Source organism: Symphalangus syndactylus, chromosome 7 (assembly GCF_028878055.3).
Source record: "Symphalangus syndactylus isolate Jambi chromosome 7, NHGRI_mSymSyn1-v2.1_pri, whole genome shotgun sequence".
In the NCBI taxonomy this organism is placed as follows: domain Eukaryota; kingdom Metazoa; phylum Chordata; class Mammalia; order Primates; family Hylobatidae; genus Symphalangus; species Symphalangus syndactylus.
The window spans coordinates 108,299,214-108,310,287 of NC_072429.2; the positions used below are offsets into that span (position 1 = coordinate 108,299,214).

The 11,074-nt window shown below is 33.3% G+C and overlaps 1 protein-coding gene across 1 annotated transcript in view; it reads left to right on the forward strand.

Moving 5' to 3' along the window:
• Positions 1-11,074, forward strand: part of PKHD1L1 (PKHD1 like 1) — a 162,324-nt gene that overhangs the window by 122,405 nt on the left and 28,845 nt on the right. The window contains exons 59-63 of the mRNA XM_055284802.1: positions 476-649; positions 4,011-4,114; positions 5,032-5,161; positions 7,060-7,181; positions 8,842-8,932. Of these exons, the coding sequence (XP_055140777.1) occupies positions 476-649; positions 4,011-4,114; positions 5,032-5,161; positions 7,060-7,181; positions 8,842-8,932 (621 nt within the window). The remainder of the gene's footprint in view (positions 1-475; positions 650-4,010; positions 4,115-5,031; positions 5,162-7,059; positions 7,182-8,841; positions 8,933-11,074) is intronic.

Below are 11,074 nucleotides of genomic sequence, written 5' to 3' on the forward strand. Positions count from 1 at the left end.
AAATACGCCACAGAAAAAGTGGAACAAACCAAGGTTTAGGTGGCAAGAGTGTTAATAGCTATGTGTTGTTGATTCTCCCCCTAGCTTTGGGCAAATTCTTTTACTTCTCTACCTTATTTCCTCATCTATTAAAATTACAATACACCTCTCAATTTGCCACACAACAGGGTTTTCACATATAATTTGAAGTGATTATATACTATCTTCAAGATTTGTTAAGTAGTAACTTTATACTTGCTGATTATAATAATCATTTTGATGTAGAGGAAATATTTTTTATTATATTTCATTTTATAAATACGAATATCATAATATCAGACTGCCATCTATATATGTTTAAACATGTAAATATAATCACGCATTCATGTTGATTTTTGGCTTATTAGAAGGCTGTTTAGCATATGAACTGCAAAGGAACTAGTAAAGACAGATATTTCTTAGCATTGGCAATAATCTAGCTGCCTTTATGCTGCAGCTGAAAAATACCACGTCCCTGGAACTGGTGAGAACTACACGTTAGCAGCTGATGTTGGGATACTAAGTAGGAACATCAAAATAGTTGGTGAAGATTACCCAGGTTGGTCTGAGGACTCTTTTGGAGCACGTGTACTGGTTGGCTCATTCACTGAAAATATGATGACATTTAAAGGTTGGTATCAATTCGGTTTATTTTTCTAAATGAGCTATAACATGATCTCATCTGTATTTAGTCAGCTCTTACATAATTCTCACTTTTTAAATAAGATTATGTGGGAAAATAAAGCATTAAAAGTGATTATGTAGCCCAGTTGTTACCTTCCAAGTAAATTCTCTTAAATTGCTGCTGTTAATTTTATCTTCACAGACAAAATGAATTATCAAATTAACAATGACCTTAGGTAACAGACCAGTCTTTCACCTAACAGAGATAATTTTATAATAAGTACCACAGATCATTTGTTGTTTCCGCTTTGTTTTAAGGAAAATTTCAAGCATACACCAGAAATAGAGAAAACAATATAATGAATCCCAATGTACTAATCACCAGCTTCAACGATGATCAGCTTTGGCCAATCTTGTTTCATCTACACCTCCATCCACTTTCTTCATGCTCCTGGATTGTATTGAAGCAACCACATATTATATCATCTAGAAATATTTTAGTATGCAACTCTAAGACATTTTAGAAAACATCAACAAATATCAGACCTAAAAATGTTAATTTCTTAATAACTTCTTATCATCAAATGATAGTTCAAATTTCCCCAGTATCCTCCCTCCCTCCCTCCCTCTCTCCCTTCCTCCTTCCCTCCCTCCCTCCCTTCCTCCCTCCCTCCCTCCCTTCCTCCCTCCCTCTCTGCCTTCCTCCTTCCCTGCCTCTCTGCCTTCCTCCTTCCCTGCCTCCCTCCCTTCCTCCCTCCCTCTCTCCCTTCCTTCCTCCCTTCCTCCCTCCCTTCCTCCCTTCCTCCCTCCCTCTCTCCCTTCCTTCCTCCCTTCCTCCCTCCCTTCCTCCCTTCCTCCCTCCCTCTCTCCCTTCCTTCCTCCCTTCCTCCCTCCCTTCCTCCCTTCCTTCCATCCATCCTCTTGTTTCAAATAAGGATCTAAATAAGATCCACATTGCAACTGGTTATGAATCTTAAATATCTGATTCATTCCTCTCTCCTTGCAATTTATCTATAAAAGAAGTTGGTCCTCTAATTCTGTGGAGTTTCCAACAGTCTGGAATTGAGTGATTGCATTCCTGGAATTTAACTTGTTCTTGTCTCCCTGTATTTCCTATGCCTAGGTGATTTAAAACTAGAGATTTCAGGCTCAATTTTTAGTCAACAATTTTGCCAGACAGTGTGTCTCAGGCCTGTAATCCCAGCACTTTGGGAGGCCAAGATGGGATGACTACTTGAGGCCAGGAGTTTGAAATCAGCCTGGGCAACATAGTGAGACCCAGCCAAAAGAAAGAAAGAGAGAAAGAGAGAGAGAGAGAGAGAGAGGAAGGAAGAAAGGAAGGAAGGAAGGAAGGAAGGAAGGAAGGAAGGAAGGAAGGAAGGAAGGAGAAAAGGTACAGTTGGTAGTGTATTTTTCCATCAGTAGGTACATAACGTATGATTGTTTCTCTTCTTACAATGTTAGTAGCTACTAATTAACATTGCCTAGATTCATTAAATCATTAAGGTTTAAAATTTCCTTCTCATTTATAATAAAGAAAATCTCCCCTAAACAACCATTTGACTGCACTGAAAAATATTTCGAATAGGAAATACAGGAAAAAATGCTTGATTTTTCCTCATATTGAGTAGGTTTCAAGATAATGTGTTGGTTCCCAAGCATCCTCCAAAGGTGACAGGGAGTTTTTATTTGTTTTGTTGTTAGTATCATTATGTGCTCTTGAATCAAAACATATTTGACCTGTTCTAATCCATTGTGATTGTTAATCTGACTAATACTGAGAATGCTCCATTATTGACCTTCAGAACCTTTTCATGTTGCCTGTCCTCTTGACATGACTTAGTTTTCTAAGCCTCTTTACTTTCTGATACAGCAAGCACATATTGTAATTTTTTTCTAAGACTGGAACTCGTTGTTGCTCCAAGTAATTCTGGTTCTTTTTATTGGAAGATGTTATTTGGATCCCACGATCTGGGTACTAGGAGTAGACCATCCATTCTTGATTTGAACTGTTTCTGCAGGTACTCATTTGTTCAAAACACTGCCTATTTCATTTTGCAACAGATCTATTTTATAAAATCTTTATATTGAGCAAACAGCAGTCTCACTATAGCCTCTACTTGTTGGTCATAATCTGCCAGAGGAAGCTTACCTTATGATGATGGTGCTGCTGCCACTGATAATGATGGTGATAGTAATGATGAACATGACACAAGATCACAGGCACTGTGCTAAGCATTAAACACATACGATCCATTTAATCCTCATAATGTTATGGCATAAATATTACCCCTTTTAAAGATGAAGAAACAGATGATTAAAGGGGTAAAGTTGCTTTTATCTTGAATATTAATTTGTGTCTTTCTCACTTCAAATTCGGCAATGAACCCTATTCCTATGAGAATCTTTCCTTGCTGCTATAAATTATTTTGTGATATGAGTAAAGACAACACATCTATGGCTTTTGTAAGCCCAGGTGGTTTGTAGTAATCATGGCTTCTCTATCATTATCTCAATTATTCATATCTTCTCAACCACGTATATAAGAATTGCCTCATGGATTTTAAGGTAGGCTTTCCTTTCTAGTACAAAATAACTTTTCTCCAACACATCCTATTAAGTATCAGTTGTTGAACAAATAATATTCTCTTTTGTTATTTTCCAGCCATGAGTTCCTGTGCCTCTGTTTTTTTTTAACTAGATGATAGAGATATGAAAGTTCCTAACTCACAGGGTGCTTTATGAGAATTAAACCCCATATTATCTGTTATGCATTTAGTACAGCACTTGACAAAGAGCAATCTCTCATGGATTGTTATTGCTGTTATTAGTAGTCTGTAAAATTACCCTTTGTCACCTCGATGGTACTTATGATAAGCTGACCAGCAGATAATTGGCAATACATATTCTGAAAGAGATTATAAAAGGTAATGCCTTTAAAAGCTCTTTATGGCATCAAAAGGGAAATGTCAGGTAAATTATATTTTATGCCTTATGCAATACATTCTCAATTCAAAAATATCACCCCCCAGGAGGAAAAACTTAGTTCTTGAGGTGGGGGCAAAAAATGTAGGTATTACAATGGTTTGTGGTCCTCCAAAGGGCCACTGTATACTAACAGATATATGGTATATATGCATTATTAAAACTTTGCGGGAGAGTGCAGGCTATTAGGAAAAAAAAAGTTGAAAAAGGCTATTTGTGAGTACAATGAAAAGAGGTCTGAGAAATACTTCCTCTTCTGGATTAAAGGAGCAAAGAATAATGATTTTTTCATGAAAAATTTGAACAACTTTGTGTAGCTTTTCAAAAATGTTTTATTCCAACTGTTTTAAGAAAAACAAATTTTAAATCTTTCCCTACCTTAGGAAATGCAAGAATAAGTAATGTGGAATTTTATCACAGTGGTCAAGAAGGCTTCAGGGATAGCACAGATCCAAGATATGCTGTAACGTTTCTTAACCTAGGACAGGTTTGTGCTTTATTTTTAATTTTGTGTATATTAAAAATATGCAAAATATTTTTATTTTCATTTGACTTCTAAATAGCCACATCTTATATTAGCTAAAATTATAAGCTAATATAATAAAACTTTCTTGGCCCATTAACTTTTTAGACCTATATAAGCAGGATTTGATTCCACCCATATTGTTCATTTATTTAAGGCCAGTAAAAACCATAGGAAAAATAGTACGGAGGGTGAAAGAATCAAAGATCTGTAATAGTGGTTTATATATCCACTTTATTTTACAATGACCAAAAACATTTTTCCAAATGGTTTCTAGTAAACAAAGAGAGTATTGCTTAAATTTCTCAAATGAAATGCATGTCTGATCTACACCTCCATCAAAAGTGGGAAAATAAATATTCTAAGAGGGCTGGTGATTTAAGAAAAATGAGAGACAGCATATTTCTTAGTAGAAGTAAAAAATAATCTTGAAGGTTTAAATTGAAACCCCTAACCTGTTCACTGAATGGTTCCTATAGACATTTGAATAGTAACTCTTTGCCTAAAGTATTATTTTTTGTAATTTAAAAAAAATCCCTGTCATCATAAACTATTCTGAAAAAATAATTTTTAGCACCTTAGCATTTTATAAGTGATAATAGGAATATAAATGCATAGAAAAGAACTTGAGAATTTTGAAATCTGCATTTAAAGTAAGCATACATATTTAATATATCTAATAATAAATTCAGATATATGGAAATTTCCATATTTTATACATGGATATATTAAAGACTTATGGAGAAATCATCTTTAAGAGAAAGTGAATTGAGTATTGATTATTTATCAAGGTTTGTGTACTGAAAATTATTTACTTCAATTTTTTAAAATATATTGTAATTTTATTTTTAAAATGTTCTCTGTATTCCAATGTTGTATAGATTCAAGAACATGGCTCATCTTATATTCGAGGCTGTGCTTTTCACCATGGCTTCTCTCCAGCAATTGGTGTATTTGGGACAGATGGATTGGACATAGATGACAACATCATTCACTTTACAGTGGGGGAAGGTAATATAATAATATTTTGGTCCAAATTACACATCCTGTGGAGGCTTTCTTATCTGTATACTCTAGAGCCACACTGCCCAATTGATCTTTCTGTGAGGATGGAAATGGTCTATATTTATGCTGTCTAATATAGTAATTACTAAGTCATATGTGTCTATTGAGTACTTAAATTACGGCTAGGAGCTGAATTATGACTGAGGAACTGAATTTTTAATTTTAATGGTACATAATTTAATTGTACTTAATATACATTTAAATAGCCACATGTGGCTATGGCTATCATATTAGACACTATAGCCCTATAACATGGAAGAATTTTTACCACATCACGTTCTTATATGAGTTATCTAATCACTAATTATTTAAATTTAATACTCCTCACATATCAATCATAAATATTATTACAAATAAAGGTTACATACAACTTTAGGCATATTATATTGATTTTTGTCAATATAAAGTATAATAAACTTATTTAATGTATATAAAAGCTGTGGGTGTGTTTGTTAAATAAAATCTGAGATGGACCCTGTGAACCCACATATTTAACAAGCATCCCAGAAGATTCTAAAGAAAAAAAAAAGAGGTAGAGTTCATTATCAAAGAGTTCAGAGGACTCCTTCAAAACTCTAAGAGGATCATTTGTCAGGCTCCTGATTTTTTAATGATGGCCATTCTAACTGGTGTGAGATGGTATCTCACTGTGGTTTTGATTTGCATTTCTCTGATGGCCAGTGATGAGGAGCATTTCTTCATGTGTTTTTTGGCTGCATAAATGTCTTCTTTTGAGAAGTGTCTGTTCATGTCCTCTGCCCACTTTTTGATGGGGTTGTTTGTTTTTTTCTTGTAAATTTGTTTGAGTTCATTGTAGATTCTGGATATTAGCCCTTTGTCAGATGAGTAGGTTGCAAAAATTTTCTCCCATTGTGTAGGTTGCCTGTTCACTCTGGTGATAGTTTCTTTTGCTGTGCAGAAGCTCTTTAGTTTAATGAGATCCCATTTGTCGATTTTGGCTTTTGTTGGCCATCATTAAAAAATCAGGAAACAACAGGTGCTGGAGAGGATGTGGAGAAATAGGAACACTTTTACACTGTTGGTGGGACTGTAAACTAGTTCAACCATTGTGGAAGTCAGTGTGGCGATTCCTCAGGGATCTAGAACTAGAAATACCATTTGACCCAGCCATCCCATTACTGGGTATATACCCAAAGGACTATAAATCATGCTGCTATAAAGACACATGCACACGTATGTTTATTGCGGCACTATTCACAATAGCAAAGAGTTGGAACCAACCCAAATGTCCAACAACAATAGACTGGATTAAGAAAATGTGGCACATATACACCATGGAATACTATGCAGCCATAAAAAATGATGAGTTCGTGTCCTTTGTAGGGACATGGATGAAACTGGAAAACATCATTCTCAGTAAACTATCGCAAGGACAAAAAACCAAACACCGCATGTTCTCACTCATAGGTGGGAATTGAACAATGAGAACTCATGGACACAGGAAGGGGAACATCACGCTCCGGGGACTGTTGTGGGGTGGGGGGAAGGGGGAGGGACAGCATTAGGAGATATACCTAATGCTAAATGACGAGTTAATGGGTGCAGGAAATCAACATGGCACATGGATACATATGTAACAAACCTGCACATTGTGCACATGTACCCTAAAACCCTAAAGTATAATAAAAAATAAAAATAAAAAAAATAAAAAAAAAAGATATCATGCTACAAAAAAAAAAAAAAAAAAAAAGGAGGATCATTTGTCAGGCTCAAAGTAGAAAAATAATTTTATGAAAAAATCAAAAGACATTACTCATAACAGGCGTTGCAAATTGACTTATGTATTTTGGGGATTTTCTTTCTTTTTTTCTTTTTTTAAACAGGCATAAGAATATGGGGGAATGCCAACAGAGTCCGAGGGAATTTGATTGCACTTTCGGTTTGGCCAGGAACCTATCAGAACAGAAAAGATTTAAGTTCAACTCTCTGGCATGCAGCAATTGAGGTAGTGAGAACAAACTTATAATTATACTTATTTATAATTATATCAGTTATTTAAAAATATCTAATAAAATGAGCTAACTAAAGGAGTGAATGCACTTTTAAAAAGATGATGTAAGTTTCGATGGCCATTGGTATATTTTTTTTTCTGTCAATGTCTATTGGTTTAAATAGTTCTCTTACCTCATTTCTTCTCCAACATTATTTCAAGTTCCAGTACAGGGCCTCTTTGCTGCTGCTCGACTGAGTGCTTTAGGTATATTGCTACTTAATTCTGGATTTAGTTTCCTCCCTAAAAATGAAAATAGACAATGGAATCTCTAAAATTCTTTTCTCGTCTAAAATTGTCATGATTCTACATGCAAGGTTATTATACTTATCTGATATTACTAATTGGAAACTTCTTGTTTCCCATGAAGTTTCTTCAATTACTATAGGTGTTTGTTTAAATATAGAGTAAGATTACAAACAAGACAAGAGAAAGTGGAGGAGATAGCTTCCTCCTGTCTTTACCTATGACATACAATCAAAAGAAATTTAAAATAGTTATCTTTGAAAGATGGGATAAGGATTGAGTTTTTTTGTGTGCAACTATTAATACCTTAAGGTAAAATCTGAAAGCTGAAATTTAGTATACATTATTGAGGTAAAAAATATTCTCTTTTTATCTGTTTATACATATTAAATATCAATTCCAAATCTTTAAGGCTATCTATGGCTTTTGAAGGAAAAGGTACTTAATTGACATGTATGAATTCGTGTGACTCTATTTTTATCAAAATATTTAAAAATAAGTGTGTTTGATATGATCACAACTTTTGACTGTTTTGCTGACACCATAGGCAAGAATGAAATGTGTGCTCTATGCTTCCATTTTTTATTACTTTGACTTCAGTTATAAAATAAAATTGTTTAGTAATTACCTAACACTCATGCTAACCTACTTTGTAATTATAGCAAATGTTATGTAAACTAGTCAATGTCTCCACTGAATCTTATGATCCACTCTCATTGCCTTAGTTGTCCTTTTTTAAATAAATTAATCAAATTGGTAACAAAATATAACTAAAAAGAGCTTGCATCTGTAATCCTAGCTACTTGGGAGGTTGAGTTAAGAGGACTGCTTAAGCTTAGGAGTTTCAGATCTACCTGGGCAACATAGCGAGACTCTGTCTCAAAATATACACATATATGTTATATATATTCTATATATGCATACTTTTATATAAATATATATTTATATTAAACATATATAAATATAATATATAAACATATATTTATCACTTTTTCGGTGATCACAACTTCCTGAAAAAAGTGTTAACATTCTTCTTACCTTGTTATAATACTGGAATTTGTTCTGTGCCTTGTAAATTTTAAACCACATTCAGTGGATTTTGTGACTGAAATAAGAAATAATCTCTTTAACGTAGTTTTTAAATGAAGTCCAGGCTATAGTACTTAATGATGGTTTTACACCAAGAACCGAGTGTAATTTCATAATTTGTAATGAAGTTTGAATGGGGTAAATAATAAATAAAAATTTTCCTCCTGAAAATGTAGTCATAATTAAAGGTTTTCATAAGTATATTGTCATATACTTACTTTCAATTTATATAAATGTTTACTAGCCTGATGCACAGTATTTTTTTTAATCATTGCACTAGATAAATAGAGGGACCAATACAGTTTTACAGAATAATGTAGTGGCTGGATTTGGAAGAGCAGGATACCGCATTGATGGTGAACCTTGCCCAGGTAAGTCTTTTAAACCAAGAATCGCTAAAACTAGGAAATAACTTGTACAAAATTGTTGAAATAAATAATTATTGTTTGTTAATTCAATATGTAATATCTTTTCCTTCTGGGCACTGAAATAACTCAACAAGATAAATTATTTCAAGATAACGTTGGATCTAAAAAAATAAATAAATAGGTTTCTAAGGAAAACTTTATTTTCCCAAGTTTATGATCCCAAAACTCAAATGACAACTTGAGTTCTTGATTTGGTTGGTATTGGGACAGTAAGTACCTCATCCCACCACCATTTTTAAAAAAACAGCACTTATTATAGAGATACATGTCGACATATGCCATATTTTAACTTCTGCTTTGACAGAATAAATGCTCACTATTCGTATGTTAAAACTGCATGCATCAAAAAGTCAACGAACATGAACAGACACTTCTCAAATATAGATTTCTCTACATAGGATTAGTAAAAATTAAGAACTAACTGAGCATCTACTCTTTTGGCAAGGCTGTAGGGAAAGCGAAACATTTACACCTTGCTGGTTGAAGGACAAAACAATATAATCTCTACTTAGGGTAACATGACAACATCTACCAAAATCACATGTGCCATTTAACTTTGACTCAGTATTTCCACTTCTATGAATCTAGCTAACAGTTGCCTTTACAAACTTAGAAAATTATTTATGAACAAGGTTATTCATCACAGCATTGTCTGTACTAGCAGAAAACTGAAAGCCACTTTGTGTCCTGCAATGGTAGAATAGTTATATAAAGCCAGACAATGGAATGAACACTAGACTACTCGAAGAAAGAAGGCAGAAGAGTTCAATGTATTGATATGAAGAAATCTCTAGAATATTCTGAAGTGCTAACTGGAGAGTGCAAAATAGTTTATATAATGCTATTTTAGGTATAATATCTATAAAATATGTTTTGTGGAAGAAAGGGAAGGAATCAGAATGTATATGGTATTTGTATTTACATAAGGAAAGTATAAAAATCATAGAAAGTAATTGGGAACAAGGAGACTCAGTACTTATAATTGTATACTTTTTAAATAACCTCTATATTTTCAACCAATAATTTGTAATAAATAATTACCAGATCAAAAAAGTAAAATACATAATAAATCTGCAGACTTTACCCTCCAAGAAATTTAAAGAAATTTAAAGAAAACGGGACTTTCTTTGAGACATGTATGTCCCTTCCAGAGCTGATTTTAAAAGAAAAATCTCAGTATAGTTACTTTTTAACAGCTTTATTTGGCATGATTTATATAGCATAAAATTCACCTTTTAAAAATATACTAGTTAAAAGTGTATTTATTTTTAAGATTCTTTGAATCAGCATTTTTTTTCTGTCAATTCAAACATTTTTAGACTTAAGCTGGTTTTATTCTTGTGCAAAATACATTTTGAAGGAATAAAAACTATTTTGTCAACATACTTAGCTGATTCCTTGATATGCTCTTGCTAAATATTTTAGTTCCCAACCATTTAAAGTGGCTTTTCTTTGACTTAAAAATTTAAAATATGTAATTTCTTTACAACTTCAATAAAGTTATCCTTATGGATTTTTCAACATCAAAATATCTTTGAATATGAATATTTACTAGTATGTATAACGCTATGTAATGCATTTTTCACTGACTATGTTGATATTCCTAAATAATTGAGACTATTTATAAGGAGATTTTGGAGTTATAGCAACTGAAATATGCAACATCACAGAGGAATAAAGAGTTTACGTTCCTGTAATGGTACATCAATTTATTCAATCCATCCTCCAGACAAGAGTCTGGGAAACTGGGGATAGTGATATACACTAGGTTCGGGGTCAAACCCTATTTGTTCATGCATATTGTGTGACTCTAAGGGAGATAAATTTAAAAATCTTCTTTTAATAATAATAATTTTAATAATGCAGGAAAATTATCAAAACCAGGAAGATCATAAATAAAATGTAAAACCCAATGGACTAGGAAGAAGGGAAAATCAATAGAAGATAAAAGGAAACAGATACCAGGGAACCTGAACAGGAGAGCTGGTATTAAGTACAATTTAGGAGGTGGTGCTGCTCTTTATAGACAATCCTCCAATTCATGCCTGTTTGGGGAGGTAGTTATTAAGGTTATTGAACTGATTT